General features: G+C 43.4%; 1 protein-coding gene across 2 annotated transcripts; it reads right to left on the minus strand.

Annotated features, from left to right (window-relative positions):
* Positions 1-437: 437 nt before the first annotated feature.
* On the minus strand, positions 438-19,381 carry CTPS1 (CTP synthase 1). 2 transcript variants are annotated; one of them, XM_033158023.1, is made up of 19 exons: positions 19,298-19,381; positions 17,314-17,491; positions 16,889-17,059; positions 15,820-15,920; positions 14,336-14,452; positions 13,164-13,247; positions 12,842-12,922; positions 12,466-12,617; positions 11,132-11,264; positions 9,755-9,843; positions 7,973-8,067; positions 7,182-7,244; positions 6,417-6,460; positions 5,344-5,440; positions 4,489-4,544; positions 4,291-4,387; positions 3,892-4,036; positions 2,274-2,364; positions 438-1,446 (listed from the first exon to the last, which is right to left on the minus strand). In XM_033158023.1, exons 2-18 carry the CDS (start codon positions 17,477-17,479, stop codon positions 2,280-2,282), a joined length of 1,776 nt encoding a protein of 591 aa, XP_033013914.1. In that variant the 5' UTR covers positions 17,480-17,491; positions 19,298-19,381; the 3' UTR covers positions 438-1,446; positions 2,274-2,279. The 2 variants fall into 2 exon arrangements, with proteins under 2 accessions (XP_033013914.1, XP_033013915.1); XM_033158024.1 differs by lacking the exon at positions 14,336-14,452.
* Between the last annotated feature and the right edge of the window lie 4,499 nt (positions 19,382-23,880).

The following is a 23,880-nucleotide window of genomic DNA, read 5'->3' on the forward strand; positions in this document are numbered from 1 at the left end:
TTGCTTTCCAAAACAGCATTTTTCTTCAGCTACCGTGTTTCTCCTAAAATAAGACACCGTCTTATATTTTTTTTCCCTCAACAAAACACAGTATGGCTTATTTTCAGGGGATGTCTTATTTTAACCGCATCGCATCAGTACGCTGCATAGCCACGCCTCTCCAGGCTGTTTTAATGGGAGGTGCCGCATCACTATGGCTTATTTTCGGGGAACGGCTTATATTTCACAAATGCATAGAAATCCTGCTATGGCTTATTTTATGGCCATGTCTTATTTTAGGAGAAACAGGGTACTTATCCAGGAAGTTGCTGACATAACCCATTAGCAGAAAGGAGAAATACGTATGAAGCAGAACCATCTTACAGCAAGATGGTGAATGGGGGGCAAGTGCAAAACAAGTCGTCAAGTTTGATAGATGACCAGAACACAAACACAGATTGTATTCCCCAAGTTTTATTAAACTCAGAAGTGTTTAGATATGCGGTACATTTTTTTAGTAACAGAGTTTCTCCTGGCTTGCTGGAAAGGCAGCTTACAACCTATACTGGAAAAGGGGAGATTACACACACTTGTTTCATGCAGCTCCCGCCTTTTGCAGAAGCCTAGCGTCGCCCTTTTCCTCTTCTTTGGGATGGAGTAAATATATTGCTGAGCACTCCCCAAACACTTGTGGAAACAGGCCACATATTGCATATGTATCACATGGCAAGTTTCCAGCAGTGTGGGGCCTCGGACTTTTTAGTCCAAGGCAAGTCTCTCAATGAGAGTTGCAAAGGCAGCTTCTGAAAAGTCACTTTCTTGTACACATGGCCTCCTTGATGCAAGGAGTTATGGCAGTCCAGGAAGCAGGACAAAAACAAAAACTGCCCATCACAAGCTTCTAAAAAAGGTGGTGGTGTTATACTCTATTTTAATTATATCACTGCAGCATAATATGACTTGTTTGGGATTAGAATTAACCAAATACGCTAAGATTTCACCAGCAGGAAAAGGAATCTCCTGGAACAAAGGTTCAATGGTGGCACCAAATCTCACCACTTTGCTTCTCAATATGTGTCAAGTTATCCCCTCTTCATGGCACCTCTCTTCCCACAATCCACCAAGAGAGTAAATGCTATAATTTAAACCATCCACAATGGAAATGAACAGAAAGCAGATACTCTCCTTGGCAACACTGACCATTTGCATTGGTGTATCAAGGCTCTTCAGAAATCCACAATTTGTCCCACTCTTTGTTCTGTTTTTTAAGTTCTCGTTTTTAAGCTCACCATTGTGCATGGGTGAGCACTTCTGTGTCAGCTTTTCAGAATACAAAATAAGTTTAAATGAACAAAAGAAGTGTGCCATGATTTTTCAAAATACAATTATCGTGACGTGATTTAAGAGACTCCAGCAGTTCAACTATTGCATTGAAGGAATGAAGGATCTTCTGAAAATTAGGCATATCTGGAATGGTGGGGAGGAGGGTAGATAAGAGAGACAAAAGATTTTTTCTTAATAAAAGAAGTGCATTTGTTTTAGTATAGTTACATCACAGGTGAGAAACCTCAGGCCCAGAAACCACCCAAGCCTCTCCCATCTGGCCCTTGGGAGTCTCCCCAGGCCACACACCATCCTCTGCCACCCCTCTCACTGCTCATGCTCCATATTCGAGTATTTTTGCCTGGCTGGAAACTCCTTGAACTCTAACTGCCTCTTGTCTGAATGGAGGATACTCTGTGTGCGTGCATACGTGTTAACTAATCAAATGAATGTTTCCTTCTGACAGCACTCACCACTGACATGGCCCCCAAATGGTTACTCAGAAGGGAATGTGGCCCAATTTACATGCTAGCTTTCTTTCAGTAGCATAAAATGTTTGCCGATTTCTCTCCTGACACAACTTTACAGAATAGGTTAGTCACTGAGACATCGTGACTGACATCACCCTGAGAACTTCATGGCAAACGGTGGATTTGAATCCTTGTCTCTCTAGTCTGACACTAACAACTACACCACACTGCTTTTCCTTTCCACAAAAGGACCCAAGGCAATGTACATGGAAATGTCACTGTTACCAAAGCACACTAGCCAGGTTCAACATGTTTTTCTCATGGTATATTTAGCTTTGCCTGTATTTGTGCACGATGCTTTGAGATGCCACTCCCACCTGAAAGACCAGACAATTTTTCCCCATGGTTAAGAAACACCCAGAGATTTGGCCCAAATTCACAACTGGGGAGAGATGGAAGAAAGATAATTTGAAAATTCAGAACATGAAAGGACAGCATTACCAGCAATCACTCATGATTCACTGCAGTGAATTTCAGTTCTGTGATCTCAGAGTCCGGTGAACTACTTCCGCTTCTGTCGCTGTAGGTATCCCTGTAACATTCAGACCATTAGAAAGATAAGCACTTCTTCTACACATGTTTCATCTCTGGCTCTGGCTCATTAATTACAATGCAAAGGCAAGTTCATCTAAATGACCTAGCCAGTCAGAAACTACAGCCTATGACAGACTTCCACAAAGTAGCCTAGCTGGATACATTTACACATGGTCCTCAGCAAATCTGGTAGTGACAGCAGCAACATTTTAATTTCTCACAGTGCCCCACAGCACCTGACCTAGTGTCACTCTAGGGTACAGAATGAAATAAATATAGCTTTCAGACCATAGTCACCTAACTGGTGATGGAAGGGGGGGGCAGAGACATCAGTGCTGGTGGGCCTTGCTGGGCCACCAGAGTCCCAACAGCTGCTCTAGGATATCAGGTGCTGGCACCAGGCCTGCTTTCCAGCCTTTAAGGATTCTCACACATCCAATTTGTGGCTTGTATTGTTCTTTAAAATAGCCCAATTTGTCAAAAAGGCATGGACCTTCTTAGTGCAGAGGGCAGGCACTGACCAGGCGACATTAAGGATTCTTGCAGCCTTTTATTCTAGGGGCAACTTCAAGTGCTGGGTAGAAAGGATACCATGTGGCATACAAAGGGGGGAAAGCATGCATTTTGCCTTAACAGGCACTTCCAACAGGTAGATCGTGATCTACTGGTAGATCACTGGCTCCTCCTAAAGAAGCTCAACAACTTTTGCTCACCTCAAAAAAGCTCAACATTTTTGCCCTGTACCCCTAAAAATTGGGCCTGCCTCTTCCTAAAAAGCTCAACAACTTTGACCTGAACCCCCAAAAAGGGGGTAGATCACTGCCAGTCTTTAACTCTGTGAGTAGATCACAGTCCCTTGGGAGTTGGCCACCCCTGCTCTAGAACACACACACCAAAATACAGGAGATGAATGGACTTCCCCTTTGCTATGTTGCACAGAAAATGTAAGCCTTGTGCACATCCCCTTGCAGCTTCTCCGAGAACGCTCCTAGAGAGTGCAATTTTGTGAAGAGTCATTCCGCATCTGGCAAAACTCCACAAGCCTTTGGCAGGCAGTACTATAGCGCCAGACTACACTGGGAGGGAAAGGGGGGGGGGGAGATTGTTTGGTAGCAATTTCTTTGTAAGTGGAGTGATACCAGAAGACTGACCTTAATTTAATCATCACAAAGAGCATTTAGAACACTGATACCCAAAATATGTGTCAGCAGTATTCTCCACTACTTAACAAACAGTATATTGATGTCAGCTGCAACAAAAGATAAAAGCAGACCAATTTTCCTAAGAAGGGAGATGGAGCCAGAGACTAATGAGCCACAGTAGAAGCACAACTCCCTGCACTTTCATTCTACAAAGGCAATACTGATATTGTAGGCCCAAATGCAAGGAAGGAAGATACAATACAGCCTTAAGGTTTTTATGCCTAACAGAAATAGGACAGTCTATCATTGGTGCACTATGCTGAACAGAAAACACTGCCAAGCCAGCAGTTATACCATGAGCCAAGACACTCAGCTGAACTTACCTGGGGGAGAGTCTGCATCCTTTCTGTAGATAATGTGTGAGCCTCCCAGCAGAAGCCAGAAGGAGGCCGAAGTAAGGGGGAGATGGCTTTATAGGTCTGGAGAGGAACTCTGGGTGAAACTGAACACCGACAAAAAATGGATGCTCTAGGAGAGAAGAAGATAAAAGCTTTGTTATGTTACTATCTGAAGCCCTCTCAATTGGTAAGGCCAGGCCAAAGTACATAGGCAATATAAAGCTTTTCTGAGTACCATTATCCTGTCTCTCTGCTGCATCTACTGACTATTGTGGTGTTTGCCATTCATTCTCCCCATCCAAGGAAGAAAGAGTTCCTCTTTCCATATTAGTTGTTGCCTAAGACAACAGTGTCAGTCTCCCAGCTACTAATTCAAGTGCTTACCTTCCAGTTCAACCACCTCCATTCGCTCTCCTTCAACATCCTGGCCCACAAATTTCAAACCATTTTCTTCAAAGGTGTTTTTCAACTCTGGGTTTACCTATTATGGAAGGCAAAATGGCATCATACAATCACTTCTCTTCAGAAAAGCCAATGTGGTGGCGGGGGTTGATAAATATTGCTGCATACTAGGTGACATACCTCGTATCTGTGTCTGTGCCTCTCTTCCAAATAGTCACCATCTCCATACAGTTTTCCTATCCATGGAGAAAATATGGCTGTGTTTACTACAGACTGGCTAAACACATTAACACTACACCTTTGCCTCCAGAGAATAAATTTCAGAATTCTACTGGACCACCAAAGAAGATAAAGAGACTTGCTTTATCTAGACCAACATGCTACATCCCAATGGCCAACCAGATGCCTCCAAGAACTTCAATAATGACATCAAGGCAATTGTCTCCCACTGTCACTCCCCAGCAACTGGCATATCATCTCTGGACCTGGTTCTATTCAACCATCATGGTCAACAGCCACAGACTGAGCTGTCTAATCCCCTTTAAAATCAAAACTACTGGCCATCACATTTTCTAGCTGTGAATTCCATAATTTACATATGCATTGTATGAAGTAGTATTTCTTGCCTACACTAAACTTGCTACCATTAAAGGTCCCTGTACCACCACAAAGTTTTGGTATGAAATGGGAGAAAAAGTCTCTGTCCCTGAAAAGTTTGTTCCAAGAAATTTTCCAGCTGGATCAACACATCTCTGCCATGTTTATCCATTTTATATTGCTTTTAAACTCATCTGTTATTTTTTTGTGCTGTTTTGAAACTGCTTTTATTATATGCTGTATGCATCACCAAGGGACATATGTGGAGACTGATCAATTAAAATAACAACAGGAGGAGTGGGAGCCATTTAGCACAACATCTTCCAGTACTTCACACAATAATAGATCATGCATTTGTACCATCACTGTTCACCAATAAGCAAAAGGAAAGTGGAATACAAAGGAGGAGAGACAACATAAGTCTAGGAAGAGCCATACGCATGACTGAGTTCTTGGTGTGAAAAACTGTCTTCCTCTTTCCAAGCCTCATGGTCCCACCCATTTGACCAGGATTATGCTCCGGCATGTCTATGATCTGAGGAAAGTAATTCAAAAGAGGACAATGGGATTGAAAAGGAATTAGAAGATAAGCGTACACCAAAGGGTAGCTCTTGGCATAAGCAACCTTTCAAAAAGGCCATAAACATCAATCTTATTCATTTGTGTTCTACAAGCAGAAAACTGGTTTCATCACATTTTAATCAAGCCAAGAGATTACTTTAGAGAGGGGTCATGGGGCTCTGTAGTGGAATGGCCTGGACTTTCCAAACAAAACAGATAAGTCATTCGGTTTTGTAGGTTGGCTGGGGGTGAGGAGGGAGAAGAGAGATGTAACAGACACATAGGCTCAGGGGAACCATGGGCGAGTCACTGTCTCTCAGCCTAAGCTTCCTCACAAGGCTGTTGTGAGGATAAAACACAGAGGGAGAACCATGTACACCACCTTGAGCTCCTTGAAGGAAAGGTGGTACTATAAATGTCAATCAATTAAAAATCAATAAAATAACATAAAAGCAGAAATATGGTGTTAATTGTAAATGATCTTACATCTGGGCCCATGGGCATCAAATCTGACATGCCATTTTATAACGTATTTGAACATTATGTCCCACATGGATAGAGGTCTTGCTTTCTCTCCAGGCATATGGGCCAAAACTAGTCTTACCCAGAGTAGGCCTACTGAAATTAATGATTATGGTTAAGTTAGGACCATTATTTTCAATGGTTCAACTCTGAGTAAAACTCAATTGAATACAACCCTGAAAGGTTTGACTTCAATATTATACAACAGAGAGGCACCATAGCCACGATGCTCCATTCATAAATTTGTGGCTGCATTCCATAAGACCATAAGGGTATATTTCACACCCCAGCCATCTATTCTTGCCATTAATTTCTGTGCAAGCCAGCCAACCTATTTCATATTTTTGGTTCTCTATGGAAAAATGCTGAATGCTCTTGGCATGCAAGGAGTAAAACCACCCTAGGCTCAAAAATTACATCATACTTACCACTGGATGTGTAGTTTTGGGGTCAAATTCTGTAGAGTTGGCATCTGCCAATTACAAACGTTGATCAGTTATGGCTAGCAGTGTAAATCCCAATTTTCCATCAGTCACTAGGTCTGCAGGACAGGTCAGCATTAACCCCAAGTTGCAGGGCTGCAAGTGAGGGTTTGAGATCATGACCAAAGCATAATTTAGCTATGGGCTTATGGTTCACAGTCCAACCTTTAACTACTCACATCCCATACCATATAAGGCTTCTTTTTTTTCAAAAAGGAGCCTCTAGGCACAAAACTCAGAAATACTAACATAACAAACAGCTAAATAATACTTTTCAGGGTGCTCATTATGTGAGTTGGGCTGTACTGGACATGCTATCATGAATACCTGTGACCCATCCTGCAGACTTGATTCAGGGATTACGGAGACAGTATGTCCCTGAAGCACTCTCATGCTACACAGATCTTAATATTATCTTGTGAAACTCTAAGGTCAGTAGTGAATGCACGGGAAATATTGCCTCCTATTCCAATCAATTCAATTGAATTGGAGGAATACAACAGTTTGCATAACAGATGTCTGTGGCTTGGAAAACAGTTACAAGGACAGAGTGAAGAAAAATGGGTGCTGTTCCCCTTTAAGACTAGTCGTTTTAAATGTCACAGGTAGTAATTTATAACAATCAACAACAAACACCAGTCATTAGCAATCTTAAGTACTGGCACCCATATATCCATCCCCAATGAAGTATTTTTACATCATTGCATTTACCTTTCCAACCCAGGATGTTGCGGGCGAATTCCACAACTGCTAGCTGCATTCCCAAGCAGACTCCTGCAGAAAAAAACAGCACAGCACTCTCTCCAAATCCCCAATAACTCTCTCATAGCAGTCACTATTTGCATCAGGGGCCACATAAGCACAAAGATGACGAAAAGGTTACAATAATTGGGGGGGGGGGTGTACAGGGGATGCTGATCTCTGCTTGTATGTCCCCCAAGCAAGCTCCAAGTCATGAAGAAAACAGATCTTGATCAGCGTAAACCAGAAACTCAAAACTGCTTGTATGTCCCCCAAGCAAGCTGCAAGTCATGAAGAAAACAGATCTTGATCAGCGTAAACCAGAAACTCCTCCTCTTGCCAGTTGCCTCTTACATTTGACTGGCTGCATAGCAACTCAAGCACCTGATCCTGATGTATTAAGAGTGGGATATTGCCTAATAGTTATAACCTCTACATGGTGTGTAGGGCAAAGTTAGGTTCTTCCTACTTCTATAGGGAGGGCTGCGTTGAGAGTCAGTGTGGTATAATTCTTAGAATGCTGGACTATGACCTGGGAGACCAGTGATCAAATCCCCACTCAGCCATGAAGCTCAATGGGTGACCCTTAGCCAGTCACCATCTCTTAGCCTACCCTACCTCACAGGGTTGTTGTGGGGAGGAGAACCATGTATCCCATCTTGAGCGTCTTGGAAGAACAGATGGTATACAAATGTTGGTACTACTACTACTACTACTACTACTACTACTAATAATAATAATAATAATAAATCATCTCTCACCCAAGAAAGGTTTTTTCTGTTTTCTTGCCCAAGAAATAGCTTGGATCTTCCCTTCTGTCCCTCGAACACCAAACCCTCCTGGAACCAAAATTCCACTGCATAAAAGGGGGGGGGGAGAAATCCATTCAGTGACACCTGAAAGTCTGTTACACTTTCATAGAATCATAGAATTGTAGAGTTGGAAGGGACATGAAGGGTCATCTAGTCCAACCCCTGCAATGCAGGAAGGTGAAACATCTGCATTCCAAAAAGCTTTTAATTATTATTTTAAACTTTAAATATCTATACAGAAACAGAACAGAGTGACTAAAAAATGCAAATTACACCACTAGGTTATACAAATACATTCCTTTCAGGTCATATGTCCAGTGCATCTGCCAACGATCTATAAAACATGTCCATTTTTCAGCATACTAACTTTCTAATGGCTACCATTCTTCCTATATATGATGTTCACTAATTTGTCCATCTCTTTCACACATTTCATTAATCACTCTCAAGGGGCGGGAGTTTCAGAAGTTCAGTGAATACTCTTGGATCTTTTCCAAGTAACTCCAAAGCAACAGCAGAAAGACATGCTTAAAGTAAAGTATATTGTGCAGGGTTGCCTGCTGTGTCTGACCTTCAAAATCTCTTTGCTACTTAGCAGACATGCAGGTTTCCAGACACCAGTCTTCACCAAATGTGTAGTTCCCCTCGAAACAAATGTTTTACATTTATGGCTGTTGTTTAATTAGAGTAATCCTTCTGAAGCCAGGCAATTGAAGCACTTCTCATATAAAAGGGGACTTGGCTTCAAAGGCTGACCACCATGGCTGTTTTGCTCCTCATCTCCAAAAGAGACTACAGTATTCAGAATGATTAAGTGCTCTGCAGTATCAATCTATGTATGACAAGGGTCAGAGATGCAAGTAGGCGTGCCTTCCAAGGAAGTGCAAACCTTCAACAGCTGCCTGCAGTGTCCTTGGAAATTTGGAGTGAATGACTAAAATGCAATATACACTATTTCTGATTCTGTATCCATGGGACAGAACTGTATACATATATTTGGTTTATGGCCCACTCTGTCTTTTTGTGGTTTTATTGTACTATATTTCCTTTGTTTTATATCTTTATACATACTCAATAAAAATATTTATTAGGGAAAAAAGGATGCATTCACAGCTAAAAAGTGAATCTCATTAATATATTCTGTTCTAGAATCCTGCCACCATCATCAAAGAATTATAGAGTTGGAAGGGACCACGAGGATCATCTAGTCCAACCCTCTGCAGTGGAGGAATCTATGACCCAACATAGGGCTCGAACCCACAACCCTGAGATTAAGAGTCTCATGCTCTACCAACTGAGCTATCTCACAGAGTTAACAACTGGTATTCAATGGTAAATTGCCTCTGAGCATGCAGGATCTATGTAACAATTACAGTCAACTACTATTGAAAGACCACTGGCTATTTATATCTCTAGACTCTTATTTGTGTCAGTATGATTTCTTGCCGTCGCGTAATAGGATGTGTGGCACGTTGGGTTTTGTGCAACTAAGTTCTGCCCTGAGCAGACCCACTTAAATTAATGAACCTAAGTTAACCTCATCCATCCATTTCCACGAGTGTACCCATTGTCTACTTGGCTCATAAGATTAAAAGAAGGTAAAATGGCCACTCTAACTCTGTATAAACAGGCCCGGCCAGACTAGAATAGGGAGCAATAAAAGAAGCCTAGAATGATGCCAGTAGGAGTCACTGTGTCTCAAGGAGGAAAGCAAGGTTATGTTTGCCTTACTCAGCACTGCAGAGTTTCTGCCAGGCCTCATGGTATCGAACTGGCTCTTCTTGGAGAGTAGCTGGTTCCAAGTCAGCAGAATCAATGTACTAGGAAGAGATCAATTTTTTTAAAATGTGAGATTAAAGCAGAATCAGATGTACCACTTTTTTAGATCATTGGAGCTTCTTTAAAAAAGAAAAGCTTTTCCTCTCCCTCCCTCACTGCTGCTATTATTGTCATACAACCAGATCAAACACTATCAGAAGAGATCAACACATATTTCTTTTTGTTTCCTCAAAACTACGTATGACACAACTGTTCCAATTATTGAAGCACAGAATTTTTGCACACATCAAAAAATACAGATCTTGTATTGTAAAACAGATGTTAGTTTTGATGGTCAATTTATTGTTCTGTTCACAAATCTTTACTGTTTGGAGCCAACAGGGCCTCCACCACCCCTCTCCAATATCCTTGGCGCTCTAGAATTGGAGGCCCAGTCTCCAGGTGCAGAGACTGCCTTCTGGGTATAGTAAGAAATGCAAGAGAGAAGAATAGGTGGGATGCAAACAATCTTTTTTGAAACCATCAGATAATACAACAGTTTGTGAAGGAAGGCATCCACATAGGCTGAAATAGTTTAAGAGCCTTCCATTTGGTGGAGGGCTTCTGCCATCATGACAACTGTTGTCTTCTGTTTGATCTGAAGCTCAAAAGATGGAGGTTTCAAGGTGTCACATTAGATGCATTATCTCTTCCAATAGGGTTTTGAATTCCTACAGCAGCAAACCGTAGCCCCCCAGACCTCAAATCCCATCATCCTTCATCATTGTCCATGCTGACTGAGGCTGATGAGAGATGTAGCCCAGAACTTCTGTAGGGCACCAGGCTGCCTACCCTTCCCCTGTAGTTTCTAGATCTGAATTGCTGTTTAAAGTAAACAAAACCTATATTCTGCTTAGTGACCTTGCTATCCACTTTTGTGGGGGGCAAGGGAAGAATAGATTGCCTCTTTCGCCATCCATATATTTTATATGGCAAGCTCCCCAAAATCTTTGGTCCCCTGGAAAGGAAGAGTACCCAGCTGGGGATTAGAAACAGCATCACCATTATGCTTCTACCACCAATTATGCCCAATGGATATGCAAGTAGCAGCAGGTTAGTAAGCTTTGTAATCCTCAGTGCTGCTTGTATGTAACTTTAAATGGGTTGTGGTTTTTTCTAAATACAGATTTTTTGTGCATGAGTATTTTGGGCTGGAAATATTGGCACCTTGGCGGCTGCTGAAGCACCATTCTCAAAACAGGAAAGTACATCCTGTTTATTGCTGCCCTTTGCTTTAAACATGAATCCAGAGAAACCAGCGATTCTGCTGGGGCTAGTGAAAAAGCATACCTTGATCTCAAGCTTGTGATTGATAGCCAGGGCAGAATGTTCCAAAGCTTTGATGACAGAAGCATAGGAATCTGAAAACTTTGTGTATTTGCCAACAAGAGCAATAGAGCAGGTCTCCAATAAGCGATCATATCTGTGTGAACGAAAGAAAAAAAGCACAACACTATATCTTCTATCTTTAACCTTTAAGAGCACAAACTATATACTATTAGCTAAAATAATTAGTTAAAAGACCAGACCTGCATGATCAAGCAGCCTTTTGCTTCAGCAGCACATATGCTATATTTATGTTTAGAGCCCAGGCATACAAAGCCAAATGTTAAATGAATAATATGATTCAGCACAAGAATTCTCAGGCCTGGTCTATATATGCAAATAATAAGATGGTAGATCCATGAGGTTGTAAAATTGATTCTACCACTACAGAATGAAAATATGGAGATAATGGGTTTTTTAGGCTTCTCTACATGAAGGCATGTCTACTGAGAAACATCCCATTGGGTTTAATGGGGCATACTCACAGTTTAGTGCTATAGGATTGTAGCCTTAATTAAGTTTAAATATTTCCCTTCTTAATTCCTTTTACTGGAGGTTTTTAAGCAAAGGTTGGATGGGCATCTGTCATGGATGTCTTAGTTGAGATTCATGCATTAAAGGGGGTTGGGCTAGATGATCCTTGGTGTCCCTTCCAGCTCTATGATTCTAAGTACTCATCCACATATTATAGCTACTTGTCCAGTTAAGACATGGGTAGGCAAACTAAGGCCTAGGGGCCGGATCCGGCCCAATTGCCTTCTACATCCGGCCCGCGGACGGTCTGGGAATCAGCATGTTTTTACATGAATAGAATGTGTCATTTTACTTAAAATGCATCTCTGCGGTATTTGTGGGGCCTGCCTGGTGTCTCATGTGTGCTTTTATTTAAAATGCATCTCTGGGTTATTTGTGGGGCATAGGAATTCGTTCATTCCCCACCCAAATATATATATATATATATATATATATATATATATATATATATATATATAGTCCGGCCCCCCACAAGGTCTGAGAGACAGTGGACCGGCCCCCTGCTGAAAAAGTTTGCTGACCCCTAAGATAAAACTATAAAGGTTAACATAGGAACTAGTCTACAGGAAAAACTTGCTAAGTCCTAACTTACCTGTAAAAAGATTTATCTAGTTTTTCTGCGGGTGAATAGTTAGGAAGAGAATCTATTCTTGCAAATACACTCTTGAGCTGGAGAGGACAATGAAACAAGCTCTCCTCCTAGCCGCTCCTCTGCTAACATAGTAGGTCAGAATAGCACAGTTGCTTCCTATGAAGAAGCTCACCTGTCAGCCATCTCCTTCCACTTCATGAGCATTCTCCTAGGCTGCTTTTCAATGGGAAGGTCAAGCCGGTGTCGGAAATAATCAACCACCCCTTGCTCCTCTAGCAAAAGAGGTACCCGATAGATGGAAGAGACATCATGAACACAAATTACCTGTTCAATAAGAGAAAGAGAAAGAATACTATGGCCTCGCTGTCACATTTATGAGGTGCATAATAATACACAGCTATAGTACTTGGGAGATATTTTTTTTAACTTTATATGCTGTATATTGCAGAGGGAAGATTTTGCTGTAATCAACATGCACAGACCAGATCTATGACCTAAGTACACAAATAAATGTGTCAACGGTATCAAAACATTTAAATAATTTTTACCTGTTCTGGTTCTACATGACAGAACATGGAAATCTTCTCTTTTACTGAGGTATCTAGAGGCGTGGAGCATCTGCATACAATCTAGGAATGAAAACAGTGAAGTTATCAAACAATACTGCACCAGGTTATAACCTAACCTTTAGCACTTGGTAGGTTAATGAAATATGCCTTGTAGCCTTCTGCAAACAAAACGCTTCGTGGATATTTGTCAATATACTTATGGCATCATAAAAAACAACTCTCTCCACCCTATGACTTATGACATTTGAAAACTTCTATAAAACCAGCTAAGTGTGATTTCTACATGCCACAGCAAACTTACCAGATCTGGTGAGAGACCAAGACCCCGGAGTTCACGAACACTATTCTGGGTGGGTTTTGTCTTCTGTTCTCCTGTAGAGCTTGGCTAGCACACAAGCATCAAGAAATATGTATGAGAAGACAGTGTGTCAAATCTACAGCCCCAAAATATTATGTACTGCAGCAACATATACAGCCATCATCCAGGTTTTAGTAAATCTAACAAATCACTAAAGGAAACAGCAAGCAATAATAGCAAAATGAAGTGTTTTTCACTGGCCCAGAATAATGTAAAACTGATTTTATCTGAACATCAATAGATGAAAGCTTCACATGCTATAAGGCTTGCTGAACAAAACTCATAGGAGATTGGGGTATTTTTCTATGCATACGAGTAAGGCTCCATTAAATTTATTACAATACAAATGTAAGAAGGTATCAATGCCCTGGCCATATACTAAGATATTTACTTACATTATTTCAGAAGCCAGTGATTTCTTACTGGATATTAAATACCTGAGTAATCAATTATATGACAGCAACTTTGCCACAAGAAGCTGACATAAAAAGAAATGTTTATGTGGCAGTATCTCCCACCATTTCCAAAAGGATTTAATACTGTATATAGAATTGTAACTTAATTGTTATGATGATTATATCAAGTGAGGCAGTCATATTTGAGGTGCACAAGCTGCATGTAAAACATGTAAGAGGGGGAAGATCCATTGAACATAGGAAGTATTTCCATGTAAACATGTACAGGACAAATTAGGTAGTGCCTGGTAGATTCAGGTTACTTCTCCAGAGATAATCTAGGCAATTTGATACAAACATCAACTAGTGTTTATATTTCACAACATATGAAGATCACCTGAATTACTATATTTTACTTAATATTTTTGCTTTTAAAAAAACAGTATGAAAAAGGCATAAAGTACTGGTGTTCATAATGCTAAAAAAAATTCACTTTCATTTCCCATTTCCAAGGTAACAGTTCTAATCATCCGAGATGAAGCAACACCATTAAAGAACCAAAAAGTTTCCCCAAACTAGTTAAGAAGCTCACAAATGAAAATAGTTTGCTTTATTTTTAGGGAGACTTATTTTTCCACTGTATCAAAATAATGAGGGCAGCTTACAAAATTTCCTTATGCAACGATCAGAAACAACAGAACCTTATATTGAAGATCTTACCTGTGGTACCAGACTGACATGAATATTACAAAACTTTTCCCGCTTGACTTTGAATTGAAATTGGCGGAATGCCTCGATGAAGGGCATGCTTTCAATGTCTCCTACAGTTCCTCCAAGCTAAAACAGAGAGATCTGGAATTAAGCACCATACTCTGTTTTTAGAACACAAAGACTGTGTCAATGTCACCCTTTATAACTATCGGCAGTTCACCTCAGAGTATGTTATGCAATAAGATGCTGGATGATGCAAGTCATAGGTTGGATCCAGACTAAGTTACCTCCACTTCAATTTCATTTATTTCAATGGGTACTAAGCAGTAACTAAATATCCTGCCCCAATTCTTTGAATGGGACTAAAGAAATCAGCCCTGAGTGCTCACTGGAAGTACAGATCCTGAAGTTGAGGCTCCAATACTTTGGCCACCTCATGAGAAGAGAAGACTCCCTAGAAAAGACCCTGGTGTTGGGAAAGATGGAGGGCACAAGGAGAAGGGGACGGCAAAGGATGAGATGGTTGGACAGTGTTCTCGAAGCGACTAGCATGAGTTTGGCCAAACTGCAGGAGGCAGTGGAAGATAGGCGTGCCTGGCATGATCTGGTCCATGGGGTCACGAAGAGTCGGACACGACTGAACAACAACAAAGTTCAACTAATTCAGCCTGGATTCAAATAAGTGTTTGCCAACCAAGCAAGATCAACTAGGTGCTTCACACTTTCACATTTCCAGTTGGCCCAACCAATATTGTTTCTTTTAAATTTCCTCCATATTCTGTGAGTGCAAGCTAAATCTTCCCAGAAAATTAGTGCTACGTTATCTGGAGAACATATGAAAGATTTTGCTCTCTCAAGGGTTGGAAAGGTTACTTTAAGGCAAACAACAAATCCTTAGGTGAACAAAGAACAAAAAGAGCTTGCTAAAAGGATGGAGAGAATTGCTGACACACTCTCAAATGCCCCTATCAGAATTCTAACCAGAGTAATGTATCAATATATGACATTTCCTAAAAAGATATTGGGTTGCATCTATCTAAGTAGACTCACTGGACTTACGGTAATAAAGCTAGGTGAACCGTGTTTGTCTATTCCAAGTATGAATAAAATCTGATACAATTCTTTGGCCAAATTTGCTTGATATTCTAAAAATATACATGGATTACTGCAAACGGTTGACCAGAACAAGCTGCAGCAAATCTTGGGCTCTTATACCACCTACTCTGCTCCTTTCCCCACACAAGCAGGAAGACATCAAAATTTTTCACCTACACTTTTGCTTTGTTGTTTCATCCAAAATAGAATACTGTTAATGTTAACTATGGTTTGTCTGAAACAAGCCAGCATGAAAAACAATGGCCAAGTGAGAAAGAGAAAAAGCATCAGGCACAACCTTCCTACAGCTCACCCACATTGCACTACATTGCACTGTGGTTTAGCAAGACACGTCAACATTCAGCCTTTAACCTGTGCAACGGATCATGGATACCAACCTCAATCACACAGACTTGAGGTTCTATGCCATCGTCATCTACTGGGATTCGTGCTTGTCTCATTACCCACTCCTGGATAGCATCTGTAATGTGGGGTACAACTGCAAAACGAGACAATACAAGAATATATTTGTCCATTTTCAAACTAAAATCAATAATATAACCAGTATCTTAGCTTCATACACAACACAGAGCAGTACCCTATTAATCAATAGTCATTAATCAATGACTAGGGCTGAAATCCTATTCCTCAGTTTATGTCTTAGTTTTAGAACCCTCTCAACATAGACTAATCTTCTTTTATATATATTTAAAATAAGCAGACCCTGCCATTGGAAAACAGTTACCAAGAACCAGGGCTACTATTGCCGTATTTACCCAAATTTATTGCACACCTTTTTTGGCCAAATTAGGGTGTGCATTAGATTTGATGGCACCAGCAAATACTTCTTTGGTTTCAAAAATTGAGATGCACATCAAATTCAAAGGTGCATTATATTTACATAAATACGGTATATTTTTCTTTGACATACTTTATATATTTTCATTAATATACTGATTTAGTTCCCCTCCCAACATTCCTAATAAATACCCAGAGGACATAGGAATTACCATAGCCTTGTCCCAAACACATTGTTCCCAGGAAATTGCCGCTCCTGTTCCAAGCAGTAGAAATACTGACAATAATACAAATCAAGGCAGAGATATTTTAGGTCAGCAAACATAAATGATCAATTTGAACTTCACAAGCCAAACCACAGAGTATTGATTTATATATTGTCCACATATAAGTATATATCAAGTGTTGTCATGCCTTATTTTTAGAATTATTTGTATGCTTTTCTCAACTGTGCATGCCACCATAAGAACAAATGGGCAGAAGAGGGAAGGGATAAATGTGAACATGCCCATCTTTGCCAGCTACAGATCAGAACGGCATTCAGCTGAAGTACACAGAGAACCAAGCATTGCCTTTGTGGTTCAAAAGGCACAAGGCCTGTCATAATACTGGAAACACTGATGTGCTGACCTCTATTAAAGCCAAGTGAACCCAGTTCCAATATCCTACCTTGAACTGTTTTCCCAAGATAGTCTCCCTTCCTTTCTTTGTTGATGACATACTGATAGATCTTCCCTGTGGTCAGATTATTGTCTTTCGTGAGTCGGATATCAAGAAAGCGCTCATAGTTGCCCAGATCCAAATCCACTTCCCCTCCGTCATCCAACACAAACACTTCACCTAAAACCAAGAGACATTCATAAGTTAGACTTGCTTGAAGCAGTAACTACCTTCTTCCCTACAAATACTAACCAGTATTTCTATAATGTACCCTAAAAAAGTTCTCACCAACTCACTATCTATAGCACTGGCAATTCCAAACCCTAACCCCAATGCAACAGTCAGCGTGCAATTATACACCACCATCCCTCAAAACATCATCAGTGTTATTTTATTCTTAATGTTTAAAAGTTTGCTCTTTCTCTACATCTTACCATGCTCATAAGGAGAAAAGGTGCCTGCATCAATGTTAATGTATGGGTCAATTTTAATTGAAGTTACATGCAAGCCACATGATTTGAGGATTGTCCCAACGCTGCTAGCAATTATTCCTTTCCCAATTCCTGAGATAACACCACCTGTTACCAGAATATACTTCATTTGTTTTAATACCTGGAAAAGAAAAGAAAAATTAATTTGACAACACAGTAATAATAATAATCTCTGCCTAGATCAGGGGTCAGCAAACTTTTTCAGCAGGAGGCCGGTCCACTGTCCCTCAGACCTTGTGGGGGGTAGGACTATATTTGGGGGGGGGGGGGAATGAACGAATTCCTATGCCCCACAAATGTTTTCACAAAAACCAAAAGGACTCTTGCATCACCATAAAATCCAGCATATTAATTGTGTCTTAAGTCACAAGCAACAGCAAACAGAATGAATAGCCTTAAAAACTAATAAATGTACCATGGCACAAGTTTCCATGGACTACATTGCATCTGATGAAATCAACACTAGTCCACAACAGTTTATGCCATAATAAATGTGTTCAGTCTTTTAAGAGCCAGATACCTTGACAACTGCTGCAAGAGACTAACATGGCTACCCCTGTGGGAAAAGAAAGTTCCAGTGTGGCATAGTGGTTAGCTTCTTGGACTAGGACGGAGAGATATGGCTCCTCAAACCCACTCTGAATGATCCTGCGTTGGTCACTAATCCATTGCAAGGATAAAATGAAAAGAGATGAACCACTTACATTATCCCGGAGTCCTTAGAAGGAGAGTGCTGTATAGTAAAAGTGTCATAAACAAACAGATCAGCTTACACAGTCTACAGCCTACTTGCATTTGATGAAACTTACAACACAGCATTTTTTTTTCTCTATTGCAGCAAACACAGAGATGTGGGGAGTCTAAAGATTACTTCATCTGTTCATATGAAATAAAAAGTTTTGGAAATGCTGCCAGGGGATATTTAGTTGGAATGCATGTCATATCCAACACATTTGATGCCTCTCAAGGCACATTTCATTGTTTTAGCCCGCCCCCCCCCACATAAATATTGCAAAAAATGTAGACAAAAAATTAATTGGGGCAGGGGAGGGTGGGAGGAAAGAGACCAGGGAAACAGAAGATTAATGAGAACCCAAAAAAATCTCAATCGGATAAAAGAGTAAAAAATATAATCTTCATTTAAGTTTTGAGGTATTACCAGCCGTATCACCCCAATTTGGGGTATGGCTGGAATGCACGTCATTAATATGAACCTCTTGAGGCACAGAATTCAACTGAGGATGGGATCAGAGGCCTTTCTATAAGCGGGAGGGGAGACAAGAACAAGAAAAAAGAAGGAAAGGGGTGTACTCCTTTTTTTACCTTTCCTCCAAACAAGCACACCTTTTATCCTCTCAACAACCCTGTGAGGCAGATCAGGGTGTCAGAGAAAGTAAACCTTCATGGTGGGGGGGGGGGGGGTTCCGAGAATTTGAACCTGGGTCTCTGCCATTCCTAGAGCCAACACTTCAACCTCTAGTGCCATGCTGGCCAAAACCAGCACCAGCTGCGGGTCAGTTAAGATAATCTGACACAACTGGGCTTCATGATGTTTCACATTCCTTCCCTTACATACAGACCTGTATCTAAATACCGGGTAAAGCCACCTCTGTTGCATGGGGGGGGGGGAGAGCTCTCCTGATCCGTCTGCTGAGTTGTTGTTTTTGTGGGGGGGGTCGTCTCTGGACTTCAACGCCCACCCTTCCCCCCCCAAAAAAAAATAAAAAAAATAAAAACCAGCATCGCTGAGCAGCTGACGGAGGCAGCCCCCTTGGAAGAGAGGAACGACCCCACATACGAGGCAGAATATGGGCAGCAGCCTCGAAGCTCTCCCCCCCCCCGCGACCCCCTCCCATCTATGACATACACGCGCGCGCTTTCCACCCCGCCCCTTTTAACGGCCGTTTCCCCCTCGCGCTCCCCTCACCCGCGAAGCCGAGGACGAAAAACAGCCCGCCCGCCTTGCCTGCGCCGAATCTGTCGAGGCCGGAACCGGAGGAGGGGGTTGCAGCGCCACGAGCGCGTGAAGCCGGCGCCGCGCGGTTAGAACACATGGGATGGGGATGAGGAAAGAGCAGGGAGGAAGAGGAGGAGCCAGGCGCCGGCGGGATCGAGAACATGTATACATATGCATGTTTTCATGAGGAAGTGCGCCTGCGCAGAGCTTGGCGCGAGCAGTCCGCCCGCCTTCTTCTCTGGGCCAGCTTCTGATTAGCTGGGGCTTGACAAGGGGCGGGGAGAGGCGCGGGCGGGCCTAGAATGAATGGAATGAGTGCATGCATGCATGCATGAATGAATTGCATGTGCCTTAGATGGGCGCCGAGGATGAGCCATGGAGGCGCTTACAGGCTCGCGATCATATGCACGTCTGTGGTCTTTTAGGGGCCCCCATAAAATCATAGCTGTCAACTTTTCCCTTTTCTTGCGAGGAATCCTATTCGGAATAAGGGAATTTCCCTTTAAAAAAGGGAAAAGTTGACAGCTATGCATAAAATATTTGAGGGGGCCGCTCACCCCCCAAGTTGATGGGCATTGCTGTCCAAATGGTGTGCGTGTGCCACTTATTATGATCAGTTCTGCAGGGTGAGGCTTAGCTCCCCCCCCCCAATATTTTATTCAAATTGGCACCCCTGTCTATGGAGAAGTGTGTTCTGCTGCGTTGAGCTAATAATAATATTAATAATAATAAAATTTATTTATACCCCGCCCTCCCCAGCCAAGACCGGGCTCAGGGCAGCTAACACCAGGTATAAAAAACGATTGATTAAAATACAACTTAAAAAACAAGATTAAAATATAACATTAAAATGCAATCTCATTTCAGTAGAAACTCAAATCAAAAACTGTTTGGGGAAGAAAACGTCAAATCTTCACCAAGGCCAACTATCCAGACTGGTCCTATGTGGGCCAGAAAAAAGCCAGGGAAGTCCCCAAATAGGAGTTCCATCACAGAAGGAAAAAGGAAGGAGGGGGAGGGGATTGAGTTGATTCCAAACCAAAGGCCAGGTGGAACAACTCTGTCTTACAGGCCAGGGGCGTTTCTAGCCCCTTGGCTGCTCGGGGCGGGAAGCGAAAAGGCACCCATGGGGGTGGGGCATCGCGGCGTGTGCGTGCGTCATGACGTCATGATGCACGCACATAGCACAACACCCCACCCCTGGGGATGCCAGGCAGCGGCTTGGGGAGTCTCTGGGGGCTGCAGAGACTCCTGAAGCCGCTGCCCGGCACCCCTTCGTGCCACAGAGATTCCCGAAGCCGCCGACCAGGCTCCCTCGGCGGAGCGTAAGTCGGAGCAGGGAGAGGGGCGGTCCAGCGAGAAGGGATGGTACCCCTTCTCGCTAGCCTGCCCCTTGCCTCCATGCTGCGGTGAAAAAAGCTGCTGGAGGGGGGGGCTATTTTCGGCGCTACCAGGGCGGAGCCGCAGGGGCGGCCAGTGAGGGGGGGGTGACACCTTGCCTCGCTGGCCGCCCCTGCAGCTCCACCCCAGCAGTGCCGAAAATAGCCTAAAAAAAAAAAAACCAGGGGGGTGGGGCCACCGCCCAAAGTGTCACCCCCAGCAGGGCACTGCCCGGGACAACCCGCCCCCTTCCTACGCCCCTGTTACAGGCCCTGTGGAAAGAAATCAGATCCCACAGGGCCCTGGTCTCATGAGACAGAGCATTACACCAGGCCAGAGCCGGTGTTGAAAAGGCCCTGGCTCTGGTTGAGGCTAATCTGACTTCCTTAGTGCCCTGGACCTCTAGGGTGTTGCTGTTTATGGACCTTAAGGTCCACCGCAGGCATACCAGGAGAGGTGGTCCTGTAGGTACGAGGGTCCTAGGCTGCGAAGGGCTTTAAAGGTGAAAACCAGCACCTTAAATCTGACCCTATACTCCACCCGGAGCCAGTGTAGTTTGCTTCCCGGTAAGGTGGCACAGGGTTGCTGCTACTTTGGTTGAAATCCTCTTGAACAACCCTTGCTTGCTGCATATTTGGCCACGCAACTAGCACCTGCAACCTCCATCCTTCAGATGTGGCCAGGCATCAGAGAGGGTACTTACAGTAGAGGGCGGCATGGGAAATGGCCCATTCCATTGATGTGGCTGAGTGACAAGCTTCACTGGGCTCCTGATCTCCTTCAACTGTTTCCATTCACGCTGGTCCTTTGTAGCTGGCTTTCCTCTTCCCTCCCCTTTTCCGTTTTCATTGCTACTTTTTGTTGCCTTTGTTAAGCCTGTACACAAGGGCTGTATCGTTAAGCTCATGCAGTAAACATGCATTAAATTTAAAACAAATTGCCTTGGCGAAAGTCAAACAGATTTATTTGGTTTTGAGAAGTTTCTATGCGGCCCATCAGTAAAACCCCTGAGAACAGTGTACAACAAAATAACAAACAGTAAATATATAAAACCAGGGCCATCTTAAGGAGATCGGCCGCCATGGCACACTGATCCCTCCAGCGCCCCCGCGTACCGCCTCTCCGCTGCCTCCCTCTCGCGCTTTCCGCCCCTCGGGAGGGGGGGTGAGCGAGCAGGGGATATGGGGTGTGGCGCTGGAGCAGCGCGGGGCTCTGCGCGCCCTTCCAGTGCTCCCGGGACGGGAGGCGAGGGCAGCCAGCTCGCAGCCCGCCCAGGACCGGCATTGGGTGGCAGCGGCTGCGCTGCCAGCACGCGAGCGCCCGGCCGACAGCCCGCCCGCCCACGGGGGCGGGTTGGGGAGGGGGCGGCTGGTATGCCGGTGGGCTCGATCCTTCCGGCACCCCCATGTGTCCGGGGCGTCCGAGGGAGAGCGCTGGTGGCACAAGCACCCGGCTGGCCGTGGGGGCGGGGGGAGGCCGCTGGCGGGGCCGCGCTACTCCCCCCCGCTCGCTGCGCTCGAAGACGGGGCTGTGCCGCTGGCGCATGAGCACCTGCCCGCCCACCCGCCCGTGGGGTTGGGTTGGCGAGGGGCTGCCCGGTATGCCGGCGGGCTTGCAGGGGTGCCCCTGGGGGGCCAGCACCCTGGTGCGCCGCACCACCAGCCCAAATGGACGAGACGGCCCTGTATAAAACATTCCTTCCAGTAGCACCTTAGAGACCAACTAAGTTTGTTCTTGGTATGAGCTTTCGTGTGGAAGATAGGCGTGCCTGGCGTGCTCTGGTCCATGGGGTCACGAAGAGTCGGACACGACTGAACGACTGAACAACAACAAATGTGTGCATATGGGAGGGAAGACTGCAGGGTCTTTTTAAATACATATATATTTAATTTCATTTTCCGATATAACAAGAGAATAATTGACACACACACAACCCCATTAAACTGATGTGTGCCTGGAGACACTCAAGGCCAGTACAAACATTCCACATGCACATTGAAATTACTTACTTATCAATTTCAGAGGAGAACATCATTATGTATTGGTGCATTCATTATTATTTTTTAATTTAAAAAGCATAATTCCAAAATGGTGGAAAGAAGTACTGGGGCCCTGGCAACAGGAGACAACAGACTCCAGATACTCTCCTAAAGCAGAGGTGGGGAATCCTTTTGGGCCAGCAAGACAGATCTTTTATCTCCCTCCACCCAGGGGCTATTAAACTAATGGGGCTATGAAATTACTATGAAAGAAATGAAGCTTAAGCTTTGGGGTCCCTAATCCCAGAGGGGACCAGAAGCAAATTTAGACAACATTGCTTAAATTATGTCTAGTACACCCAATTTAAGCCACACAACTCCAATTGATTATTTTGTTATTGTAGATATTTCAACTATCCCAGAGTTTAGCAGCAGCACAGATGTTATAAAGGTGTGGTGATCTGTCCTGGAACAACCCCATTGAAGATCACAATGGTTACCCACTCCTTGTTTCTGGTTGTGTTGCTATTGTTGGAATCCGTCTGTCTCGAGAGACAATGGAGTGCACCTCTGGGCCGGGGGTGAAGTCCAACTCCTGGAGAATCACAGCACCCGCTGTGGCTGTAGAGATCAGTAACTTGTAACTTCTGCTGTGTTAGCAGCACCAAAGTGACCTCTCCAGGGCACAAGCAGTGTGTCTGGAGGTCCTGGGCTGCCCAGACAACAAGACCCCCCCACCTGGCCTCACTGATGGCCAAAGGAAAGCAGAGCAATACATTTGGCACCAGTTTGGCAGCAGGAGTTGCCAGAAGGAGGCGTACAAGGCGCCATCCTATGCCCTCCAACATTTCTCCAATGAAAATAGGGACATCCCATTCCATAACGATAATTTTACTATTTATAGCCCACACATCTTACTGGGTTGCCCCAACCACTCTGGGCAGCTTCCAACATATATAAAAACACAATAAAACATCATCATTATTTTTTAAACTTCCCTGTACAGGGGTCAAATAACTCCATACCCTCCAACATTTCTCCAATGAAAATAGGGACATCCTAAGGAAAAGTGGAACATTCTGGGATCAAATCAGAAACCGGGATGGCTTCTCTAAATCAGGACATCCCTGGAAAATAGGGACACTTGTAGGGTCTGCCATCCAAGTGTCCTTAGCCTTTTCTTCTCCCGAAGAT

Source organism: Lacerta agilis, chromosome 8 (genome assembly GCF_009819535.1).
Source record: "Lacerta agilis isolate rLacAgi1 chromosome 8, rLacAgi1.pri, whole genome shotgun sequence".
In the NCBI taxonomy this organism is placed as follows: domain Eukaryota; kingdom Metazoa; phylum Chordata; class Lepidosauria; order Squamata; family Lacertidae; genus Lacerta; species Lacerta agilis.

Coding starts and splice junctions, on each gene's coding strand:
- CTPS1 (XM_033158023.1), bottom strand. CDS start 17,479: ATGAAGTATATTCTGGTAACAGGTGGTGTTATCTCAGGAATTGGGAAA. Junction 14,453..15,819: donor CTCAAGTCTGTGTGATTGAG/GTTGGTATCCAT, acceptor TCTCTGTTTTAG/CTTGGAGGAACTGTAGGAGA. Junction 7,245..7,972: donor ACAGAAAAAACCTTTCTTGG/GTGAGAGATGAT, acceptor TTTTTTCTGCAG/GAGTCTGCTTGGGAATGCAG.